Source organism: Cervus elaphus, chromosome 28 (assembly GCF_910594005.1).
Source record: "Cervus elaphus chromosome 28, mCerEla1.1, whole genome shotgun sequence".
NCBI classification, from domain to species: domain Eukaryota; kingdom Metazoa; phylum Chordata; class Mammalia; order Artiodactyla; family Cervidae; genus Cervus; species Cervus elaphus.
The window spans coordinates 64105388-64130910 of NC_057842.1; the positions used below are offsets into that span (position 1 = coordinate 64105388).

At 46.8% G+C, this 25523-nt stretch overlaps 1 protein-coding gene across 2 annotated transcripts in view; it reads right to left on the reverse strand.

Moving 5' to 3' along the window:
• Positions 1-537: 537 nt before the first annotated feature.
• The window catches only part of NT5E (5'-nucleotidase ecto), a 52515-nt gene continuing 27529 nt past the window's right edge, over positions 538-25523 (reverse strand). The window contains exons 2-9 of one of the 2 annotated variants that reach the window (XM_043889847.1): positions 23844-24066; positions 22540-22728; positions 12900-13097; positions 12041-12195; positions 9103-9208; positions 7926-8075; positions 6412-6612; positions 538-2478 (exon numbers count right to left, since the gene is read on the reverse strand). In XM_043889847.1, coding sequence (XP_043745782.1) covers positions 2315-2478; positions 6412-6612; positions 7926-8075; positions 9103-9208; positions 12041-12195; positions 12900-13097; positions 22540-22728; positions 23844-24066 — 1386 coding nt within the window. In that variant the 3' untranslated portion in view covers positions 538-2314. Of the gene's footprint in view, positions 2479-6078; positions 6375-6411; positions 6613-7925; positions 8076-9102; positions 9209-12040; positions 12196-12899; positions 13098-22539; positions 22729-23843; positions 24067-25523 lie in introns of those variants that run through there. The other variant, XM_043889848.1, reaches the window with a different exon arrangement.

Sequence of the window (25523 nt, forward strand, 5' to 3'; positions counted from 1 at the left end):
AGTTCTGCCACCAGATGGACTTACGTGTCTGTTCAAGAAGGTGTAACAGGCGGTCTGCTGTATCATCAGTGTTAACTGGGGAAGATTCTTAGATGCACGGTCAGTTCAGATAAATTAATTAAAATCCCCAACATGATATAACTTGAACATCTTTATTTTTCGGAAACCATTATTGGCATCAAAACAGATTCTGTACATAAAAGCCATAAAATTTAGGGTTTTTTTTGGCCATGCCGTGTGGCATGTAGGATCTCAGGTCCCTGACCAGGGGGCCCCTGTGCCCACCACAGTGGGAGCACCAGGGAAGTCGCATTAGTCTTAAATACCCCTTATCTACTGTTCTTTCCTACCTAAAAATTGAATGTATTTTTCTTATTTTTAGAGGGGTAAGATGGGGTATAGGGAGGGCTGTCAGACGGCAGGGCGCTTATAGTCATGGGCAGTGACACCAGTGATGAACTGTAAAGAGTTTTCCTTCAGTCATATTGTCTTGGGTTGTAAGCATTTGCTTGAGAGAAGAAATAACTACCAAAGACAAAGAGTGTATCCTCAATTTTATTGTTTAGAACCTACAATTTTAGGTCATTTCTTAAACCACTGAACAATATAGGCACACAGATTTAGAAAACTTACAAAAATGTTCTTTAAAAATTTGTGCTTCAATAGGATTTACCCTATTTTACTGGCCAAACATAAAAAATGTAGCCCAAATGCAGTCCAGTTGACATTTTCCTCTTATAATCTTATTGGCATTCATTTATGGTCAATCTCTATATGCATAGAACCGAGGGCATTGCTTTATTGCAGCAAGCTTTAGGTTATAAAATTTAAAGTACATTTGTATCAGGAGTACCTAATATTTGTAAACATTAAAAACAAACATTCTCACTCTTCAGTCCTTCAGCTGTTATCTGCTCACTCTTTTTTAAGGTTGAGTCCTCCCATTTCTTGTTGAATCATGTATACAATGATGAGCAGGCTCACATGGTCCCCACTACCCCTTTAAGCAAGTATTTGTACATAAATCATGTATGGCATTCGTCTGGGTGTTTCCTGAGCACCCACTCAGAGGCAGGAGTCCTCATGTCTGTGCTTGAGAATGACTGAGAGTGACTGTTCAAATGTGGAGGCAGAGCTGACTTTAAACTTAGGTGGACCACATGAAAAATCAACCTTGTCTCTCCTCTGGATTTTCCATAAGTGAGGGAGGGGTGAAGTATGTGTGTGTGTGTGTGTGTGTGTGTGTGCCTAGAATAAGTACATCTTGCTAGGGAGACACAGGTGCAGGTTTAGAGTTACACCTTCTCTAAGAAGGTTCTCTTCTTGTGACACCTTCCCATTAGGAAGAAGGAGGAAAGAAATGGAGAACTGATAGAATGTCATAAAATTATTAGTAGTTAATGCCATGTGTTAGGCACTCTTGCTGCTCCCTCTCAGATATCTATGTAACAAGAGTAAAGGGGCTTTAGCTGTTTCTCTTCTCTAATGGAAGTTGTTCCTGGGCGTCCCAGTCTTTCCTTCCCCTTCTCCTACCCTCAGATGGCCTTTGGCAGGTCCTGGCCTTTCCCATTATCTGCTGCCCTCCGTGTCACGACTCCTCAGAGGTACATGGTGGTGAGGAAGAGAAGACCACCCTCTGTTTAGTCCATTAAACTCCCTGTAACACACGCTAGAGAGGCAAAAAAGAGAGGCCAGAAATAAAGCAGAGACTTGTCCTCCATGAGTTTGGGGCTCCATTAAATATCATCCTGAACAGTAACGATTTAACTGAACGTGTGGGACTGCGGCCAGAGGGCCTCGGTGCAGGCCTGGGATCTGTCACTGTTAGCTGCATGGCCGTAAGTCAGCTCTGAGCTTTAGTTTCCTCATCTTTCATATGGGAAGAAAACAACACCTTTCTTCCCACGCACAAAAGTTACGGGCATCAAATAAGAAAATGTGCTTAGAATTCCCTTGTAAATGATAAAGTTATGTAAACATAAATTGTTTGGTGGATTAGAATGGATATAAAGGAGAAGAATGATGTGTATGGTTTAAAGGTGTTAATAAAGTTTTATTAAAATTTGCATATGTAAACTAAAGATGGCTGGCCTTCTCGTCAGAGGTCCCATTTTCATTTCTTTTCCTGTGTGTTCACTAAGTTGCTGATCCTGAGTGACGATGTCAGTGTCTCTACTTACATCCTTCTAAGCTCAGCTTCTAGGAGACTGCAAAGACGGTCTGCGCCATCATAAAACCAGTTCCCTAAAAAACCGACTTGAATCTCACGTGAGAAAAAAAATATAGTTCCATTAATGGCAAGGAGAATTTTTGGCTATTGGTATAAAATAATGATCACTGCCAAAACTGAAAGAAACATTAAAGAAAAACTTCCACAGCAATGACTTCCTGCAGAAAACTGGATCCGACCTTCAACTGCTGGATAAACTACTCTCATTTTTGAGATGTATCCGGAAACCACGTTGATATCTTGGTCACCTAGAAAAATACATATATTATTTTAACTACAGAAAAAATAATGATTCATTAATAGTAAGAAGGGGAAAGTCAGTGTATTTCTCTAAAATCCTTTGTGATTATAAGATACTCCTTTCCTAAGTGAGGCTAAAGTATCACAAAAGACAAGGACAGTGGTGATCATAAGTGCAAAGAATCTGATTGCTTTTCGTGTTTCAGATGAGAAATGTGCCCATTGTCTAATATTGGATAATTCAGGGGAATAGAGTCTTCTCAACTCTGAGATGACTTGGTAAGAAGGCTAGGGCCTTCCCTGACAGTCTAGTGGTTAAGAATCTGCCTTCCACTGCAGGGGACATAGGTTTGATCCCTGGTCGGGGAACTAATATCCCACATGCCTCAAAGCAACTAGTAGCCCACACACCACAGCTGCTGAGCCTGCAGGCTCTGGAGCCCATGTGCTACAAGTAGAGAGTCCGCCTGCCACAACTGAAACCTGAAGCAGCCACGTAAATGTATAAATGTTTGAAAAGGAAAAGGCTGTTGTCATTATTGCCTCTGAACCACTCCGGAGTGAGTGCACCAAGGAACTGGGTTAAGATGATTAGTGAGAAATGAATGTGGCTTTTTTGCTTTTTTGTTTTTGTTTTGGCTTGCCTGCTCAAGAATCATTTTCACATAATTGATGGTGAAGTAATGGAGGCTTCATTTCCAAAAGAGAAGACAACTGACAAATACTAATTGCCTGTAGCTACAACAAACCCACAGTGACCTGGACAGACTTTTATTTTAAAAGTACCACCTCAAATCATATATCTGATAAGAGGTTAAAATCCAAAATATATAAAGAATGCACACAACTCAATAGCTTACCCCCAAAAAAATCTGATTAAAAGATGGGCAGAGGATCTGACAGACATTTTTCCAAAGAAGAAATGAAGATGACCAAAAAGCACATGAAAAGATGCTCAATATCATGAATTATCAGATAAATGCAAATCAAAACCACAATAAGCTACCACCTCACACCTGTTAGAACAACTATGATCAAAATGACAGAAAACGTCAGTGAGGAGGCGGAGAAAAGGGACTCCCGTGCATTGTGTGCAAAAATGTAAATTGGTGCAGTTTAAAATAGTAGGAGGCTCCTCAAGAAATTGAAAATAGAACTTCCAAATGATCCAACAGTTCCACTCCTGAGTATTTACCTAAGAAAATGAAAATACTAATTTGAAAATATATGTGCACTTCTGTGCTCATTACAGCATTATTTACAACAGCCAAGATAAGGAAGTGTGTTAGTCACTCAGTTGGGTCCAATTCTTTGCGACCCCATGGACTGTAGCCTGCCAGTCCCTTCTGTCCATGGAATTCCCCAGGCAAGAATGTTGGAGTGGGTTGCCATTTCCTCCTCCAGGGGATCTTCCCCACCCCAGGACGGAACCCAAATCTCTGGCATTGCAGGCAGATTCTTACCATCTAAGCCTCCAGGGAAGCATAATGAAACAAATGTCCATTAGCGGATGAATGAATAAAGATGTGTGTATATATATGTACAATGGAATACTCTTCAGCTATTAAAAAAATGACCTTTTGCCATTTGCAGCTACATGGATGGCCCTTGAGGACATTATGCTAAGTGAAATAATTCAGACAAAGGCAAACACCATAAATTCAACAACAACAGCAAAGCAAGCAAGCTCAGTTACAGAGAGTAGGCTGATGGCTCCTAGAGGTGGAGGGAATCGGGACTGGGTGAGGATGCAAATGGGTGAAGGGAGTCAAAAGTTAACACAGACTTCCAATTATAAAATAAATAAGTCCTGAGGCTGTAATGTATAGCATAGTGAATATAATTATTAATACTATTGCATATTTGAAAGTTGATACAAGAAGAGATCTTAGAAGTCCTCATTACAAGAAATTTTTTTTGGTAATTATGTAAGGTGACATTAAATGGACTTAACGTGGTGATCATTTTGCAATATATACAAATATGGAATCATGTTTTATATCTAATGTTATAGTAGGTGAAAGGTCGGGCGTGTTGAGGCATGCCCCGGAAAAGTGCCGCAGGCAAGTTCCGGAGACTGGCTAAACTTCCAGGGGCCGGCCCCCTGCAGCCTGGTCCAATCAGGTGCCGACACGGAGCCCTTGGACACCAACCGCCGCTGTAGCCCGCGCTTTCTTCCTTATATGGGAAGACCTGGCTTGGACGCCGGCCCTGGCTGTAAAACCCCTCCCCACCCCTCATCCCTCGCAGACTCCCTTTGTCTCCTCGCTCACCCGCCCCCGGGAGTTCTGCCGAGGGCGACCGCTCAATAAAGGCCTTCACCAACGGTTCTTAGAGGTGGCTTTTTCTTCCCGCGGCTTTTTCTAACATCTGTCATCTTACATTATGTAAGGTGGCATTAAATGGACTTAACGTGGTGATCATTTTGCAATATATACAAATATGGAGTCATGTTTTATATCTAATGTTATAGTAGGTATAATATTACCTATAATAATATGTCTAAATATAATTATAATATTAGGTATAAAACTAGTGATATATTTCAATTATACCTCAATAAAACAGTGTATTACCATAGTACTTAAAAAGAACCCTTCTCTACAGTGGTTCTCACCCCTGGGTATACGTCAGAATCACTGCAAAGCCTTTTGCCCCAACCAAGTAAATCAGACTCTCTTAAAAGTCGGGACCAAGTTGGTATTTAATTTAAAATGCTCCCCAACTGATTCTAATGTATGATGAGGGCTGAGGACATTTACGGCCAAAGCTTCCTCAACCTTCCATGCGAGATCTTTCTCTCCAGCACTCACTTGTCTGGGCTTGAGTGATGCACAGCCATTAACTTTGTTTCATGCAGGATTCAAGAGGACAGCTCCTAAGCCTGCCTTTCCATCCCCTTCATGGAATGGTTGGAAGTAGCCGGCGCCTTTCCTCCCAGGAAGGGCTCTCTCCCTGGCCCTGGCTCTGCCCTCCACCCTCTTGGGATATGCAGCTACCATGGCAGGACCCTCACGGTAAGGCCGTAGAGACGGAAGCAGAGAAGCTGTGCATGTGTCTTGTGAACACACTAGGTTTTGCCCTGGAGGACAGGAAGGAGTTGTGTGCTGGCAGTGTACTCCATGCACAGGAAGTGGTTCTCAACTGAATTTCTGCAAATGAGACTGGGGTATAATGACCCCCGCCTGGGGTCAAGTTGGTGGTTTCTATGATGTACTTCACCGACACGTGCTGAGTGGAGCGGGGGCGGGGGGCATAGCCCATCCATGCCTACCTGACCTCTTCACACCAAAAGCTTCTTCAAGAAAGTCGAGGTGATTTGGGGACTTCCCTGGTGGTGCAGTAGATAAGGAACTGTCTGCCAGTGCAGGAAACATGGATTCAATCCCTGCTCTGGCAAGATTCCACATACAGTGGAGCATCTAAGCCCTTGTGCCACAACCACTGAGCCTGTGCTTTAGAGCCCGTGCTCTGCAACAAGAAAAGCCACCAAGTGAGAAGCGTGCGCGCCGCAACCAGGAGTAGCCCCCTGCTGGCTGCAACGGAAAAAAGCCCGAGCAAAGCAACAAAGACCCAACGCATGCAAAATAAAAAAAAGTTGAGATGATTTAATATGGTTTCCTACATCCAACCTAAAAGTGCAACACGTTTCTATTTCATAATATAATAGCTGCTTAGCTGCACTTTAAAAGTTTTAAAACACTTTTTATGTAAAAATACTTTTTCCCTGGGCGTGGCTGGATGGGTTGAGTGCTGGGGAGGGGCAGGACTCTACTGCCCTAGGCTGTTTCCTCACAAAGTGGGAGCGCGCTGACGGTGTAAGGGCAGGTCCGGTTTCTGGCTCTGCCCTCCTGGTGTCATCGTGGGCTGCTCCCCTCTTGGGATCTGTTCTGTTCTTGGGTACCTTTGGGTTAGGGAGGGGAAGAGACACTTGTGCTTACCAGAGTCATGTTTTATCACTTCATCTTTTATCATCCGGAATCCGTCTCCACCTCCGACAAGGAAGCTCGGGAGGATCACCTTGTACACCTTATCCATTCTGAGAGGCTCATAACTGGGCACACGACACTGGGTGCAAAGAACCTCTAACTTGACCACCCTGTCCCCAGGGTTTCGGGAAATATCGTACACCACGTGAATTCCTAGAAAAGAAATGAGGCTGTGGTCTTCACTGAATCCAAAGGAAAATTTTTGTTTTCTAAGAAAGATTTTGGCCCAAATCTGGAGTTGGGGGCAGCGGCTTAGTTTTCATTTAGTTTGAGCGAGATTTCAGCAAGAGAGCTGAGAGCTGAAGTGACGCTGCAGCTACCGTATCTGGTTACGTTTATCCTTTCTGGTAGACCTGAGAACCCCTGGGAAGGAAACTGGCTTTCAGGGTGGGCAATCGGGAACTCTGCAGGGAGAAACCACACCCTTTTAAAATCATGAATTAATTGGTCCAGCAACTTGGTTCAGTAAGTTTGGGAAATGAGGAACAGATGAGAGGTACAGGATGTTTACCATTTTGCTGACCAATAAATAGTTAATAATTTGGCCTGGGTGACTTCTGCGAAACATACAACTACCCAGCACAGTGCCTCTCTCTGTTCCCTCTGCACTCTCCTGGAAAATGCAGAATATCTGGGCAACCCTACGGGCAGCGGGTGGAACCCCACCACCCTCTGCAGCCCCTCAGTCCCAGCAGCTGGGGTGCTCCGGAACTTCCCAGAAGGGGGAAGACTTGAAAAGCAATCAGACCTCTCAGTGGGGTCTACCATCTATAGTACAAACAGTGAGGTCAGACTATGGTGTCAGAGTCAATTAAGATTATTCATGTTAATTTTAGGTTTAACTCATTGGACTGTGGAGTCAGTGGTTGACAAAAGCACTTTAGAAGTCCTTAACAATTTGGGAAGCATTTATTTTCCTTCCACTTTCATGGCAATCCATAAGATGAGCAGGCACATTTTCTCACTGTTCTCTGAGAGGCTGAATGAAGACTTGCCCCAGGTCCCAATGGAACTAGAACCTGGTTCCAATGTCGTGTCCTGGCTGCCCCTCGCAGAAATCGTCTTTATTAATAGTGATTGGACATTGCATTCCCTTGAACCTCTGCATGCTTCCAGACAATTTTCAGGCAGTAGAACAGAAAAAGGTTTTGTTTTGTTTTTACAAAGAATATTGAATGTTTAAGCAACTAAGGTTTTAATAGAAACTAGACCTCAAGACAGCTGACCTGCTTAGACCCAGAGTGCCAGCTCCTGCAGAGAAGATCGTCTGATGTCCAAATCAGACTTGGCAAATATCGCTCATTTTCAGGGCCTTGGGGCTTTGACCCCAACCTATTCTCTGTGGTCTGGGAGTCCACAGCCACTGAAAGACTGCACATTGGTTTTGGGTGTGTGAAGCCCAAATAAGCCTGGCCGGGAGGTCCTGGTGAGGGGAGAGCCTCCCCTCGCCTTGGAAGGTGACTTACCTCCCACCTGCAGAAACTCGCCCGTGGCCTGGCCGTAGCGGTGCACGCTGTGCTCGAAGGCCGCCTTCAGGGTGGAGCCTTTTAGCTGGACCAGGTCAAAGGTGCCTCCAAAGGGCAGCACGGCAGCCAGATTCTCCCAGGTGATCGTGCCTGAGGGTAGTCACAGGGAGCCCAGAGGGAACATGGCTTGCGAACAAGCCCAGTGTCCTTCAGGACCCGCAGAGGTAAAGGAGACGGGGCCACGAGGAGGCTCTGAGGACAGCATAGCTGAGTCTGAGTTCCTGATGCTCGGGAAGACGGGGATCAGGAGGCCCCCGGCCGTGCCCTCCTCTGCTGAGACTGTGTTGACAGTTTATTAGGGAAGATGACTAGGGCTTCCCTGGTGGGTCAGTGGTAAAGAACCTGCCTGCCAATGCAGGAGACATGGGAGGCCCAGGTTCGATCCCTGGGTCGGGAAGATCCCCTGGATGAGGCCATGACAACCCACTCCAGTATTCTTGCCTGGAGGATCCCATGGACAGAGGAGCCTGGTGGGCTACAAGTCCATAGGGTCTCACAGAGTCGGACTCGACTGAAGCGACCTAGCATGCACGTATGCAGGGAAGATGACGGGAGTGCCTTGAATATCTGTCTGGTTGGCTGGTTTTACTCTGTGCTACAATTCAGGATATCTGTAAATGCACTAAAGGAAGGTGTCCAGCTGTTTTGTCCAGGGCTTGAGATTGGCAGTTTTGTCCTCCTCTTTCCAGATATCCAGGTGGAAGCTGTCACTATTTGCATAAATCAGTCAATGATTCATGTGAGTCAGAAGTTTAAATTTTTTTTTTTTAATTTTTGGTTGTACCGCACAGCATGTGGGATCGTAGTTGCCCGACCAGGGATTGAACCCATGCCCCCTGCGTTGTAAGTGCAGAGTCTTAACCACTGGACCACCAGGCAAGTCCCAAGTCAGAAGTTTAGGGAAAGCTTGGTTCCACGAAGGCTAACTGCTCCCTCTGTGCACACGCATCCGGGAATACAAGTGCGCGTGTGCCCTTTGGGTGGGGCACTGACGTGAGTGGCAGCTAGCCCAAGCTGAGGGGCCTGGCACCGTGGGCTGTGGCTGGAGCTAAGGCTGCCCATGGCCAGGTTTGGGGAGCTGGTCAGACAGAGCTGAGGCCAGGGCCCAGGAGCATACCATTGTTCTGCTCGTCAATGGGCGACCGGATGCCACCTCCATTTAAAATGCACATGGACACGTGGTTCCAGGACATCTCATCCGGGTGTCTCAGGTTGTTGTTAATCTGCAAGAGCAGCAGGAATTTACACTCGTCATCCTGGGCCTTCTTTCTGAGGGTTCGTTCCCAGAAATGAAGCTGCTTTTCTTCTGCCCCTGTGTGCCCGGAGCTCTCTCAATTGTCAAAACTAGCTTTATGATCTGAGAAGCAACAATGAGATACTGTACCAGTCCCAGGTCAGACTCTGAGCAGCCAGCAGCTCTGAGACCCTCTCCTAAGACCCTGCATCCCCAGAGCAGGGGCCCTGAGCAAAGCATCCCCCACCACCCCAGCAAAGGCCGGGGGCCCCTGTACAGAGTGGCTCATCGGGCTGCTCCCTCAGGGCAGGCCCCACACTTGCTCCTGAGGGCAGAGCCCAGAACCCTTTCAGCTCTAGACCTCAGGCCACCAAGAATCCTGGCATCCTGGTCTGGGTCCTCAGCCAGTTCCCAAGCTGGCAATTTTGGAGACACAGAGACAGCCCCTGAGATGGAGTTCCAGTCTTTTTTTTTTTAACATAATATGTGTTTAGTGACAAGAAATGAATACATTCTCATTTGAAAAAATAGGATGGTGGAGGAGGTGGGGGAGACACAGGGTCTCGGCCAAGAGGACAGCGCGGCGGCAGTGTTCCCGACACGGGGGAGGGCCTCCTCTTCGTGTGCGGTGAGCACTGTGTCTCCTTGCACACCTGCCCCACACAGTCACACTCTGACTTCTCCAAGCTGCTTGTCTCGCCTGGATCGCATGGCGCTTAGGAGCCAGCGCCGATCCTGCCTTGGGAAGTGTGAGTGTTGTCATTCACTTGGCAGGCTTTTTCTTTTTTTTTTTTAATTATTTTTAACTGACGGATAATTGCATTACAATATTGTGTTGGTTTCTGCCATACAACAACATGAATCAGCCCTTGGCAGACTTTTATCGAGTGTGGCTTCATCCTAAGTACCAGGCACAGAGCTGCGCACAAAGGCCCTTGGGTTCCCCTAGGCGTGGTGAGCTTGACCCTGAGACCTCAGCTCGGCGTGGCCCCTTGGGGGCTGCCCGCAGACAGGTGGATGGAGGGGCGCTTTGGGTGTGAGATCTCTCTCACCATGGGACTTACTATCCTCACGATAACTACACGTCATCGTTCGCTGCTTGTGAAGGCTGTTCCCACAAGGCCAAGTTCTCAGGGCCAAGAGGAGACAGACCAGGGAAACGTAGTCTGGCCTTGTTAGGCCCAAGCAGAAGTGTTTTATCTACTATGTCCACATCTTCAGAGAAGCAGAGTTTGTGGAGTCAGGTCATCTTACAAAAGGAAAGCCATATCCAAAATCAGACACTTAAGATGAGCACCTCGAAATAAAGGCTTCACTCTTGTCCAGCAATAAAGAGGTTAATAGTCTTGTTTAGGCCTCAGAGACTAAGCGGAGCAGGCCTCTGACGCTGCTTCTAACCTGCCTGGACACTGCCCTGCCTGCCGCTGTGTCAGCCATGCCTGCTGTGAGGGTTGGCTGAGAGCCACCGTAGATAGACAGAGGGAGGATCTTTGAATTTGCTGAGTCATCTGGCCAACCAGGACCAATTGACTGGGACTTAACAACATTCCAAGATTCGCAGAACAGAGCAAACAGCATTGTAAAAAAGGTGGTTGTTGTTCAGACGCTCAGTCGTGTCTGACTCTTTGCAACCCCGTGGACTGCAGCTCGCCTGGCTTCCCCGTCCTTTGCTATCTCTTGGAGTTTGCTTAAACTTGTGTACATTGAGTCGATGATGTCATCCAACCATCTCATTGTCTGTAGCTCCCTTCTCCTCCTGCCTTCAATCTTTCCCAGCATCAGGGTCTTTTCCAAGACCTATGTAACCTACATTAAAAAGATTAACATAATACCAGGGCTGCAGATTTGCTTGCAGACTGATGATGGTTTGCAGCCTGGGGATTGTGAGCAGGAACCCCAAACTGCAGTCTTTGAAGTCTCATCCACAGAGCAGAAATGCTGCCTTGGACCTTTTCCCAGTTGGAACTCCAGATGTGCTATGTCATGGGACTTCCCAGCACTGTTTGTTTGTTAGTCAAAGCCCAATTTGGTGATGTATCCTCTGCTGTTCCTATTTCTCTTTTCTTTTAATGTTAGTATATTGCAAGTAAGCTAGATAATTCTCTAATAAATGTTTGTATTATTTATTTGTATATAACAAGTGGCTTATTTTGTTAGCAAACCTCTTGAACCTGAGATAAAAGTGAAAACTTTCTACAAAACAGGGGTGGTCCACTGGTGTGGTTCAGGCACCTTCCCAAAGTACTCAGTGTGAATCCACACCAAGCTTTTATCTGGGCATTAATTTTTAAAAAGCATTTTTATTGGAGTACAGTTGCTTGTAATGTTCCGTTAGTTTCTGCTTACAGCAGAGTGGATCAGCCACATGTTACACGTATTTCCTCCGCCTTTTGGATTTCCTCCCCACGGAGGTCACCGCAGAGCACCGGCTCCCTGCGCTGTGCGGCAGGTCCTCCTGAGTTACCTATTTAGGCGTTAATCTTTAGAAGTCTTCAGTTCTGCAGCTGTCAGCTTGTCCTCACATCCTCCCCCCCTCCTTCCATCTCCTGCACCCTCCCTCCCTCCCTCCTCCCATCTCTCCTGCACCCTCCCTCCCTCCCTCCTCCTATCTCCTGCACCCTCCCTCCCTCCCTCCTCCCATCTCTCCTGCACCCTCCCTCCCTCCTCCCATCTCTCCTGCACCCTCCCTCCCTCCTCCCATCTCTCCTGCACCCTCCCTCCCTCCCTCCTCCCATCTCTCCTGCACCCTCCCTCCCTCCCTCCTCCCATCTCTCCTGCACCCTCCCGTGGTGTGGGCCCTGCTCTCCCAGGAGCCACTCACCATAGCGTCACAAATGAGGTTGCCCAGGTTGCATTCTCGAAAGCGGCAGGACTGAGTGGTGCCATCCAGGTAGACAATTGTTTTCCCCAATTCCTGGGTCGAATAGTTATCTAATTTTACCCGCCATTTGCTAATATCTGCTCTTATATTTGGATCTAGAAGAAAACAAACAAATCAGCCTGCAGTTAAAGCAGATCTCACACTGGCTTAAATGTCATTCAGCTGACCTGGTGTGAGTCTACAGTTCTTCACCATATTTGTGTACATTTTGGTTTTTGACCAGGAAGTTTCCTTAGGAATGTCTGTTCTGTTTCCTGGAAATAAGGTCCTGCTTGGATCTTAAAATGCCAAGTGAACCAAAATCAACTCATCACGTCTGACTACCTGCTGGCCCACGGGGGACAGCATTCGTGGTGTAGATGGGGGCAATGGTGATGCTCACACTTGGCAGGTAAAGGGGTCAGAGGTCCTGCTATGGGGCCCTGGCCCCTCCCTCTGACTGTTGGGAGCCCTGACTCTCCGGGGCCCCTGATCACCAGTCCTTCCCTATCTGATCCCAGGCCTCCCCCAGCTCTCCTCTGGCACTTGAGCTGAGTGGCTCTCCTCTGCCAGGGTAGAGCTGAATAAAGCACAACAAGCGGTGACAGTGTCTGGTGCTGAGAGAGCTTGGAGAAGCCCACGGGGACTTCTGAAATCTGGGTGTGTTTTAAATCTCCTTATCCAAGAAGACGGGAGGGTAAACTCAAGGAAGAAACTCACTTCTTCAGAAACATTGTCCTGAAACATTAACAAAACAAAAAAACACAATCCAGCCATCTAATCTTGGGATTGGTGGATCACTGCCCTGAATTTCACATACCTTCTGGGATGCTGCTGTTGAGAAGAATGGGATTGCCATGTGAAGTGACAACATTTCCTTTTTCATCAAATTCAACCTTCAAATAGCCTAGGTATTTGCCAAAAGCATAGGCCTGGACCACGGGAACCTTCCGTCCATCATCAGAAGTGACTATGAATGGGTACTGCCCTGCTGGCACCTCTTTGGAAGGTGGATTGCCTGCAATGAAAGACCCAGAGCTGATCAAGTCAGGCCTTGTTCACAGCTGGCTGTGGGCCCGCAGGCCACCATCCAGGTGACTGCAAATTCTGAACCAATGATTCCCCAGCTGCTGCTCTACACAGCTGGTCTTTCAGAGCCTGGCTTGGGCATCTGCCCCGGTTTCCGAATGCCCTTTTGGCACATGAATCCTCCCATTCTCAACCCAGCAGACATTTGCTAAGCTCTTCCTAAATCCAGGGCACAATGCCCGGTGCTGGGGGCCCACAAAGATAGGACGCTGCTGAGCTCTCCTGCCTCTCTCCTGATCCGGCTCCACTCCTCAAGCAGGCGGAGCAGCCAAGTCACTCCACTTCCCTGAGCTTCAGTTTTCCCACCTGTCAGTTTTTTAATTGCTCAGTCTTGTCCGACTCTTTGCGACCCTATGGACTGTAGCCCACCAGGCTCCTTTGTCCATGGAATTCTCTAGGCAAGAATACTGGAGTGAGTAGCCTGCTCACTCCAGGTCAAACCTGCATCTCCCGTATCTCCTACATTGCAGGCATTCTTTATCCACTGTGCCATCAGGGAAGCCCTTCCCCACCTGTACAATGGGCAAAATAACAATTCCTGGGGCTGTTGCAAGGATGAAACATCCAATCTCTCTTGCGTAATGCCTGGGACACAGTAGAAACTCATTAAATGTGTATTTCTTTCCCTTATGAGAGGATGGCAACCTCTTGGAAACTTGAGACACATTCAGAGCTTAGACTCTTTAATGGAGATGACAAGAAATTAACACGGTAAATCAACTATACTTTAATTAAAAAAAAATGACAAAGGGCCGTCCCTAGGTTTTGTTGCTGAGTTCTGTGTCCCCTTGGTGCCCTGTGGAATGGCCACACTCATGCCGGGAGCTGACCAGCGCACACACCACCCACCCCAGCCAGACCACAGACCCGCTAAGTTCTGAATTCTGTCTCCAAGGGGAGCCCTCGGAGAACCTGAGACCAGCCCCAGCACTGCCTCCTAGACACGGGCCCATGTGAGGGTGGGAGCCCGGGCAGTGGGACCCTGAGCCCTGGTCTCTGAGCACCTCACCTGGCATGTTTCAATTCTGCAGCCGCAACCTGTGGGCACCCTGCACTTCCCATCCCACCTCCATAGAGACCAGGACCTCATTTGGGCTGTCTTGAGTCAGATACCTTTGACCTACCACTGTTTCTGTCATCTGCCTCCACACACCCACCACCAGTGCTTCCTATTAGATGTTCACAGAGGGCCCGGGAAACCTCAGCTCGTGTTGGCTGCTCACTGGACCAGTTACGAGAGTCAGCCAGGAGCCAGTCCTGGACTAGATCTAGTTTAACCCCCAGGCACCCCACGAGGCAGCTCCTGTCATTGGCCCCGCTGTGTACGGGGTGTCCAGGCCTCGTGTCCAGGTCACGCAGCTGGTCTGTGAGGGAGGGCGGGCTGCAAACAGGACTGAGGCCCAGCGGCGTCTGTCCTCTCCACCGCCCAACACAGCCGATGCTGTGCTGTTTTCAGAAGCCTGTAAGAGTTGGTTTCCAAAGGCCACTGCCCAAAGCAAGTGCAAGCCTAGGGGCTGCGCCTTTGTGCTCCAAGCTGTGTCTGGGCTTCGCTCTTCACTGAAGACAAGCTGGGCTGAATGCTTTATGAAAAACCCAGGCCTGCTTTTGCTCTTGTCCTCAGTAATCACAGAGCAGACAAGCTGCAAATACCAACATTCCACAAGCAGAACTAGCTGCTGCCAGTATTAATTTCCCATTTTCTTGCTTCCCCTGGAAAAAGAAAAAAGCCTTGGAACTTTATTTTTACAAAAGCACCTGACTTGAGATCCAGAGCAGGCCATGTCCCATCTCCATTTGCACAGATCATGACAGATGGTGGCTAGGACTGTTGTAGATGGTTGGAGGCATTGCAGAATAGCAAGGAAGGTTAATGCTCACACCATCCTCAATCGGTTCTGTGGTGGTCCTTTTTTGGACAAGCTTGGAGCCTGCTTTTTACTTCAGAGGAAGGGGGTGTAGCAGCCCTCCCCCACCCCCTCAGCTGGGGAGGGTTCCTCTTCTGAGCACGGAGAACCTTGGCAAAGTGCAGTTCCCATTATGTCCACGAGGTGGCGCAGAACACCCCATCCAGGAGGGAAAGGCACTTGGTCTGTTTCAGAAAGGAATTGAGCAGATTCCTGGAAGCCCGAGAAGGGAAAGCCTGACTGTTTCAGCCTCTATTTTTCTGCCTTCCATAAATATATCTGAATTTAAACAGAATGTAAAAATTTGGAATCTTTACTATTCGGTCAGATGTCTTATCAGATCAGCTTGCTCTTTAGAAATAGGAGCCACCAACCCCCAGCTCCTGCAGGACAGGGACTTTCTCCAGTTCTTGAAAGGCCTTGATGTGCCTTGTTAGAACAAATGATGTGTCATCTTCATCTCATATGGATCTAATTAGGAACCAGGAGAACGCTTCCCACGTGGCTGAGGCAACAGCCAGTCTAGTTTGGCTCAGGTCAGCCTTCTCCACAACTCTGCTTCCCCTCCACTCATCAACCCCAGAAAACCGCTGGCAGAGAAATGCAGTCCAGGGAAACTGTTCACAGTTTCCACAGCTCTCTATTCAGCCAAAGATGCTCAGGCACCAAATATTCTCTCCACACACGGAGCCACACATGTCTTTAGATCCCAGCCTGTCCTCTTGGCGGGGGAGAAATGGTTTACCAGAACTCTATTTCAGCCATTTGGCAAACAAATAATCCTGGGAGCAAGCCCGAGGAGATGGGAGGTGTCACATTTTCCCCTGGTCACCGGGCATTTCCCAGCACAGCGAGGGAGCAGCCCCTCAGGATGACGTGGGGGTTCCCAGTGCTGGCCTTGACAAGTACCTGTCTGGTGGCCCAGAGGATGGATCATGTCACAGAGATGCCAGGGAGCAGGCCTTCAGCATAGTTTTCACTTGGCTGAATGAATTGCTTATTTTTAAAATCTTTATTGAATTTGTTACAATACTGCTTCTGTTTTATGTTTTGGTTTTTTTGGCCATGAGGCATGTGGACTCTTAGCTCCCTGACCACGAATTGAACCCACACTCCCTACATTACAAAGTGAAGTCATATCACTGGACCTCTGGGGAAGTCCTGGCTGAATGAACTGTAGAATGTTTGAGGCGGTCCATGTGATGATTTTAATGTATAATGGCACTGGTCTAAGAACTTCCAAAGTGAAAGTGAAAGTCGCTCAGTCATGTTCAACTCTTTGTGGCCCCATGGACTATACAGTCCATAGAAGTCTCCAGGCCAAAATACTGGAGTAGATAGTCTTTCCCTTCTCCAGGGAATCTTCCCAACCCAGGGATCGAACCCAGGTCTCCCACATTGCAGGCAGCTGAGCCACACAGGAAGCCCAAGAATACTGGAGTGGGTAGCCTGTCCCTTCTCCAGGGAATCTTCCCGACCCAGGAATTGAACTGGGCTCTCCTGCATTGCAGGTGGATTCTTTACCAACTGAGCTACCAGGGAAGCCCCAAGAACTTTCAGTATTCCTATAAGAGGACTGGATTAAGGTACTTGGTAATTTGCGTATTTCACAGCAGTGCTTCTAAGGGACTTGAGTCTCTTTTAAATGACTGGGAAGTGCTTGCTTTCATCTGTTTACTCCTCAACATCTCAGAAGAGTCACACTTTGGTCACCATTATCTTGTCCCTGGGTCCCTGTGCAGCCTCCTAACTGGTGTCTATATATCTATCTCTTCTTTTTCTCTTTCTGCTTCAGTTTCCCCAAAACAGCCTGAGTGATCTTTCTAAACACAAATATGATTGTGCACTCCCTGATTTAACATATTTCCTATGGCCTTAGTTGTTGTTCAGTCACTAAGTCATGTCCGACTCTCTGCCACCCCATGGACTACAGCACGCCAGGCTTCCCTGTCCTTCACTATCTCCTGGAGTTTGCTCAGACTCATGCCTACTGAGTGGACGATGCCATCTATCACTGGCCTTAGGGAGAACAGCAAAACTGAGCAGGGACCTGCAGCGCCCTCCCAGGTACAAAAGTCCCTCCCTGTTCCCTATTTCTTTTTTGTGGAAAAAGACTTTAGTCTCCTAGACCTTCCCTGGGCTCCAAAGACTCAAGCAGTTACCAATTAGGGAAGTAGGGGGCTGAAGAAACAAAGGGAAAATAAGCAAGCAAAGGAATGAGAGCTTAAAAATAATAATCCAGTGTGTGTGGGGAATGGAATCCTCGTTTTCCCACAAGGGACGTACGTAACAATCTGACATATAGCTTTGAATTGTTCCCTCCACCCTCATCCCGGTGGAGGATGGTGACTCTATGCTGACCACAGGCATGCAGATTCCAGACCGATTAGAACCAGAAGACTGATGATTAAGATTCCTGAAATATCACACTGTTACCTCACTACCACCAATCAGAAGAAGGTCCACCAGCTGTAACTCTTACCCCCAAAACTGCCTTTAAAAATTGTCCCCCGAAAGCCATTGGAGAGTTTGGGTCTTTTGAACACAAGTTACCCATCCTCCTTGCTTGGCACTTGGCAAATGCATGCTGTATTTTCTCTCACTACAACCTGATGTTAGTAGATAGGCTTTTCTGCATGGTGGGGCGAGCAGACCCAAAATTCGGTTTGTAGCAACATTATCATTTTTGTCATGAACATCGTAACCTACCAGACCTACGTGATGTGGCCCTGCTTTGAGGCAAGAGGTAGACGCCCACCCCCATCATCCCCAGGGCAGATACTCCAAGATGAAAATAGCAGGACAATCAGAAGAGGCTAAGCCCTGCCCAAATAGAAGAAAAAAGACCACATTATTTCTCATTCCAGAAGTGAGAAGACCTCCCTGACTACATATGTGTAGGAAGACTCCTTGGAGGTGAAAAGGGGAGTGATGCTAAGTGATACTAACACCCAAAGGCGTCTTTGGTAGAATCCACCTTGCTAAGAGATGCATGTACACGTATGAGGGGATCCTGAGATACACCAAATATGAACTCTGAACCAGGCAAATCAACGGAAACCCAGAAGAAATGCCCCATATAAGTAATTCAAGTTACCACAAGGGAGTGACTCTCTTTGAGTCTATCCAATGTCTATCCATACATACAGTACACTTTTTTCCTTTTCATAAGTGCTTTATTTGTTTCACTACTTTCCTTCTTTGTGGGAATTTTCTGCAAAGCTGAAGGGCCAGGTTCTTGTCACTGACCACTAGTCTAGTGGCTAGGATTTGGTGTTCTCATAGCTGCAACCTGACTGGATCTCTGGCCAGGAACCAAAGCCCCACTTCAAGCTGCTGCAGGCTGAGGCCACCAGAGATCGGCTCCATGAGGACCTTCTACCCTGCAACCTCAGCTTCTCCCATTCTCACACCACACCCACCTCCACAGTCACAAACATAGAGCAAGACTCAGAACCAGAGGCCCACGGGTGAATTATTTCCCTTTTTTTGCTCGAGTTTATTCAGGCCCCTTTCCCTTGGCAACATAATTCTCCTAAAAGAAAAGGGGGGAATGAGAGAGTCATTTCCTAGGCAGGTTGATAAGAAGTCTAGGCGTCCCCAAGGAGAGAGAGGTCTGGGATATTCAAGGAGGAAGAAAGGACAAACTGTTTTACTTTTTTTCCTCTACATTCCTTAGGATTATATAACAATAATGTATCCTGCCTGAGGACAGTCTTTGGATTAAACCCTCTGGCTAATTCTGTTATCTTAAAACATAAATTATGGGAGTAGGTCTGGTCTTTACAAGGATGTATCCTGCCTGAGGACAATCTTTGGATTTAACCTTCTGGCCAACTCTGTTATCTTAAAATGTAAATTATGGGAGTAGGTCTGGTGAGGTCTTTACAACCTCCAGACATTCTTTGGATTCACTGGAGAGTATATAACTCCATTGCTAACACTAGCAAAGGGGGTACTCTTTTGCCCCCTTCTGATGCCTATGTCAGAAGCTTTCTCTATCTCCTTTATACTTTAATAAAACTTTATTACACACACACACAAAACTGTTCAAATAAAGAAATCTTGCTCTTAAAATTTTGTGTGTGGGGGGGTGGGGTGGGGGCTGTGCTACATGGCATGTAGGATCTTAGTCCCCCAACCAGGGACTGAACCTGGGACCCCTGCGGAGTCCCAACCACTGGACTACAAGGGAATTCCGAAGAAATGTTACTTTTAAAGGAGCCACATCTGTTGGCATTCACTCAACAGTCCTGGGCACCTGTCTTCCTTGAATCAGCTAGAGACCTGGTGGTGGGTCTGCAATGGGTGTTCCCAGGCTAAGGAGGAGAAGTGGCGCTTGCTGGGCTGGGAGGGGTGGAGGGTTCACCAGATTGAGGTTTCCGTGAGGCTGCGGCAGCTTGCTGAAGAATAAGGTGAGAGGGCCTTACGGGGAGGAGGGAGGAGGGCTGTGGGGATGAGCAATTCAGGATGGTGACTAGGTCTCATCAGCCTGCGACTCCAGAAGTGAAGTTGCTGAAAAAGAGGTGACAGTCACAAGTTGATAGGATCAAGAAACTCTGAACAGAAGGGATTGTAGACTTAAGACTTGTAACTCTTTAACTCTGCAGATGGAGAAACGCATGCCTACACTCACCAAAGCCACAGCTAACCAGACAGACTTGCATGATCCGAACCACAGCTAAAATAGTGGGAGGCAAACAGAGCGACAGCATCTTAGGAGCCTGTCTGCTGTCAAGGGTCACACGGAGGGGAGTCCTCTGTCACACCCACCACATCTTTCAATCTGAACGCACTTCACCTTTTTTTCTCCAAAGGCAACTTCACAGACCAGCTTATAACTCTAGGTTTAATTCCTTTAGAGAAGACATCTGCATTCTAGCCCTCGTCCTTGTAGCTCTGACATTTTGCAAACCTGGTCAGGAAAGTTCTCTCGTCCTCATCCTGACATAAGAATGGTGAGGCAATACCAGGGTGGTCTGGTCTGTATGTACATGGTGGCTGTCATCCCAAGAACCTGCAGTGGTGTTCAGTATTCAGAGGGAAACTGTTCATGCACTGTTTGGGCCCTTTTGGCCTCATTTAAAGCTGAGTTTTTAAAAATATGGACAAGACAAACCTCTTTAGTAAGTGGTTACAGCATTTAAAAGAATTAAACAACAGAACATAAAAGAGCAGGTACAATCTAGACGCTTTTTGAAATTGTTTCAGGTGAGTGTGTATGTGCGTGTGTTGGGTCTTGTGTGTGCTGAAATGGTTCTCAGGAGATTTAAAATCACAAATGATGCATTGTTGCTGTTGTTTAGTGGCTAAGTCATGTCTGACTCCTTGTGACCCCATGGACTGTAGCCTGCCAGGCTCCTCTAGCCATGGGATTCTCCAGGCAAGAATACTGGAGTGGGTTGCATTTCCTTCTCCAGGAAATGATGCATTATTTTAACTCTAATTTGATTAATCAATCATATTTAACTTTATGCTAATTCTTTTGTCTTTTTCTTGGCTTGTTGGACCTTAGTTCCTGGACCAGGAATTGAACCCAGGCCCTTAGTAGTGAAAGTGCAGCGTTCTAACCACTGGATCGCTAGGGAATTCCCAACTTTATGCTAACTCTCAAGGCAATTTAGTGAAGGACTGTGTTTTGTTGTTGTTTTGTTTTCTGTTTGCTTTTTAAGGTTGGGAAAATTTATTTAAAGAAGCAAACATATCTCACCTCATATTGTGTCCTAGAATTCCCTTTAATTGTTAAGTTCATTCCTCACAATGATGAATGTCCAAATTGAACATTTTTATGAGAACAATTTAATCTTGGTAAGCAATCATGAAATGTGAGATAAAATACGAACTCTACAGGTATTTTTTTTTCTCAAGACTGTAATTATCTACTTCAAAGTTCGTGGATAAAGAGTGTAATTTTTATCCCCAAATCTCTCATCATTTATCATCTCCTTAGCAGAAGATGCATTCTCTTTTGCAGGATCTACTTGGCTGGAACCAAAGTGACGGAACAAAACAACAGGCTGCAGAATTGTGGGAGGCGGGGAACGGCCACTCAGCCTCTTCAGGCCCAGCAGGGCTCACGGACTGAGGCCATGTACCAAGGCGGTGGATGGCAGCTGGGCCTCCAGAGGGTCTAAGGCATGTCAGAGGGAGCATGGCAATGCCTTCAACATCTGAGAGGTGGCGTCAGATTCCTTTAATTCTTCTTGCCCATTTTGGCCATAGTTCATTGAAAACCCAGTTATTCAAAATATAGGCTAGCTATAATATGAAGAAATTAATTAAGTGGGTGGTAACTGGCACTTAAAAAGTGAGAAAGTAGATGTTTTCCCTGGAGTTCCAGTGGTTAAGAGCTCACCTGCCAATGCAGGGGACATGGGTTCAATCCCTGGTGGAGGGAGATCCCACATGCCCCAAGGCAACTAAACCTCATGTTCAAACAACTGAACCCACACAGCCTAGAGCCTGTGCGTCACAACAAGAGAAGCCACCGCAGTGAGAAGCCTGAGCACTGCAACTAGAGAGTGGCCCCTGCTCGCCGCCACCACTAGAGAAAGCCCTCTCGAAGCAGTGAAGACCCAGCAGAGCCAATGAATTAAAAAAAAAAAAAAAGTGAAACAGAACAGAAAATATCAGGGTGCACCCCAAGTGCTTTGGGAAATATTTCATGCAGTGTGTGTGTGTGTGTGTGTGTGCATGCATTGGGTCCTCGTGAACAACACCCTTCTTACTATGGATCACAGTCAAATGGCTTTGAAGCCACAGCTCTACCAGATGCAGGGGTGGGATGCATATACCTAGTTCTTACTATGTGTCCTGAGGCGCTGATGCTGCCTCAGAGGGAAGCTAACAAAAGACCCAGGAGGGTGTCTTATTCCAGAGCTGGGACATGACCGAAGTGAGAACCTAGGGCTCCAGACCCTGTTCTGAGGCACTTCACCACCATCCACTCACACACACATGAAGCCACAGCAATGCTTTAAGTGACCCTCATCCTGACCCTCATCCTACCCATGAGGGAGGTCAGGCCAACAGGAGCCCACCCCTTGTTAGCAGTCCAGACCATCCACACCAGAGTCTTAACCTCCACCCAGTGTTGCCAATGACCTGCTCCATTGGGGGTTTTCTTGGTGTTGGCATCCTTAGTCTAGCCAACTCCCCCGTCTCTAATTACTTAAGTGGCTCTCAGATGCTTGATGGCAAAGTCACCTGCACTAGGAAAGCTGGCATCTCTGTCAGCATCCTCACCATCTTAATCCCACTCATACTTTTGTCTGCAACTTGCCTGCAGCCATTCCCACCCAGTGTGGTAAATCAACTGTATTTCAATACAAAAATTTTTTAAAAGTCTCTTTGAGTAAGGTTTACACATTATTACTCAGTGTGTATCACTTATATACATTATTACATGTATTCATACATATTATACTTATATCAGCATATATTATCTAGCCCTCCTGGGACAATTACCTGTGTAAAGAAATGTGTTGGTATGTCCTCCCACCACTACGTCCACACCCTTCACTTTCTGAGCAATGAGTTTATCCACTTCAAAACCAGAGTGTCCCAGTGCAATAATTTTGTTCACATTTAGAGTTTTTAACTTATCTACTTCAGGTTGCAATGCAGCGATTTCATCTTCGAATACTAAATTCGGTCCTAAGGAAGAAAATAAAATAGACACTTATGAACAATAGCTTCTTTTTTTTATCATATTGCTTAAGCATATGATATATGCTTATATGCATATGATATATATATAAGCATATCAAGTAAAAACACCTTACTGCCTAAAGTTCTTAAGTTATTAAGACCAAAACTTATTTATAAATTCAGTGTAATATCTATGCAAAGCCAATAAAGATTCACATCAATATTCTCAGTTACATTCCCTTAATGGTGCATTGGGCTTCCCTGGTGACTCAGATGATGAATCCACCTGCAACGCAAGAGATCTGGGTTCAGTCCCTGGGTTGGGAAGATCCCTTGGAGAAGGAAATGGCAGCCCACTCCAGTATTCTTGTCTGGGAAATTCCAGGGACAGAGGAGCCTGGCAGACTACAGTCCATGGGTCTGCAAAGAGTCTGACATGACTGAGTGACTCACTTGCAATTTAGGAAAAACACCTTTTTGTTTTCACTGCCAAACCATTCCTGTAAAAGTGGCTCAAAAATGTTTTCTGAATGGTCTTAGGGTTTTACAGATATATGTGTGTATATATGGATATAGGAGATATTCATATATATCTGTTGCATGACACACACACACACAAGACCATTCAATAATATATATATATATATATTTCCCAGGGAGCCAGATACAACAAAGCCATTAAAACAAGAGATAATGAAAAAGGGAGCTAACTAGACATGTAATAATCATACTAGAGAAAAGGAAGATGAGGTAAAACCCTGGCTCTGGGCTCCCTGGTTCCACAGAAAAAAGGGTATGAGTTACGTGACTCTCACTTTCCAATAAATGACTCCTTCTGGCATCAGCACTGGATATAAATGGCTTTCTCAACCAAATTCTGGATGTGCTGAATTAAGCAATGATACTGTTTATGTCAACAATTCATTGAGCAGGAGAGCAAGTGTCTTTAAGAAGTTACTGAGGGCAACTGGAAACCACTAGGTTGGTTTTTCAATGTCATCCACATGTGTCCAACACCACACATTGTTCCTACTTTAACCAACCATCCAGAAAAATAATGCCACACTCTGATTTAGTGCCATCTATTTTCAAGCAATGAGTGCTGTAAAAGAAGAAAATACCTGGATTTGAGAGGAAAGGGGTTTCCTTTGAAGTGTATCCAACAATTCCCACAACTTCCTCACCAACAGAAAGAATTTTATACGGTAAATAAAGTCCTGAAATTTTAGACGCTAGAGGCCCCTTGGCTTTAATGTTTGCACTCAGAATTGGAAATTTGGCCTCTTTGAGTAGTGGATTAATCAGGCCTTCCACACCATTATCAAATTCGTGATTTCCCAGTGCCTGGTGGAAAGGGAAAAGAGAAAAAGAATTAGGTACTCTGAAATTGCCAGGAAAAACATACTTCAAAGAATATTACCTTGGGGAATTCCCTGCTGGTTCACTGGTTAGGACTCCATGCTTTCACTGTGGAGGACATGGGTTCAATTCCTGGTCAGGAACTAAGATCCCACAAAGCATATGGCACAGCCGGGGAAAAAAAAAAAAAAAGACCTTATCACAGGGTTCTGAAAACTGGCGAAGCTCTAGGAAGCTGACTGTATGACTGATGTCCTTCTCAGGCTCAGAGATTTTACTCCGGGGCCCCGGGGTCAGGCCCAGGGGCAATCAGACCACCAAGCAGATTTCAGAACCCCAGGCCCTGCATCACCTGCTGAGGTGACGTCAGTGGGCATGGAAGGCACCTGCAGACAGGTCAGTGTCCTCCAACTCCAGGTCTGGGGCAGGTTGAGAGTCTGCATTTACCAGGCTCTGTCCAGCCCTTTCACAGGATTTTCTCTCATAAGCCCACATCTCAATCCACCAAACCAATCATTTCATTCCTATATGCCGGGGACAACTGTTAAAATCAACAGGACTTTAGCAAAAGGAGCTGGGGTCATGTGATGAACAGACACTCGAGGCGTCCCCTCCCCAACGCAGCTCCCATCTCCTGGATCATGATACCCTCATGTTCCCATAACTGTTTCTTCCCTAGCACTCTGTGGTCCTCTCTTCTTCTGGGAAGGCGAGGATCCCAAGGGCAAGAAGGAGACTGCACTCTGATAGCACAGCACTGGTTTCTGCTTCCCGCCAGTTGTGGGTCACCGTAGGTTTCACTCTCAGCAGCTTCACATCCAAGGAAGAGTAGGATGAAACCACCACAGGCCTCTGGGGCTCTGGATGGGCTCCGAGCCAGGACTCTGGGAGGAGCTGGCACATTTTAACACAAGCCACCCTACTCCCAACTTACTCCCTAGCCTCCTTTCCTCACTGCTTGGGAGACGGCTGCTGAGCCAGAGCTATCACCCTGATGTCTGGTATCTTTCCCCAGGGTGATGCTGACAAAAGAGGACAGGTTGGCCACCTCCCCCAAAGCCTTCCACTCCTTCTCTATGGGTCTCCTGGAAACAACCCACCTACTGCAGCCACCCACCCATGGGCTCTGGCTGCCAAGGCTGATTCTTTATCTTAGTACTTAACTCAGTGAGTCTCAAACTTTCTATACACCACACTTGATTTTGCTTCACTTTGGGGGTCATCTGGGAACAGGCCTGGAAGGGCTGACTGGTGACCCCTCCATCTAAATGAATACCCCCACCTCCGTGTCCTCTGACTGTCCCCATCCTCCTCCTTCCTACCTGTTCCACTCTGCAGCAGCTTGTCCTGCACATCCATGGGGTCCTTCCCACAAGGAGAGCCCCTGAGCCGCCGGGACCTTCACCTCTAGCCTTCACCCTCCTCTGTGCTAGAGCCCCTCA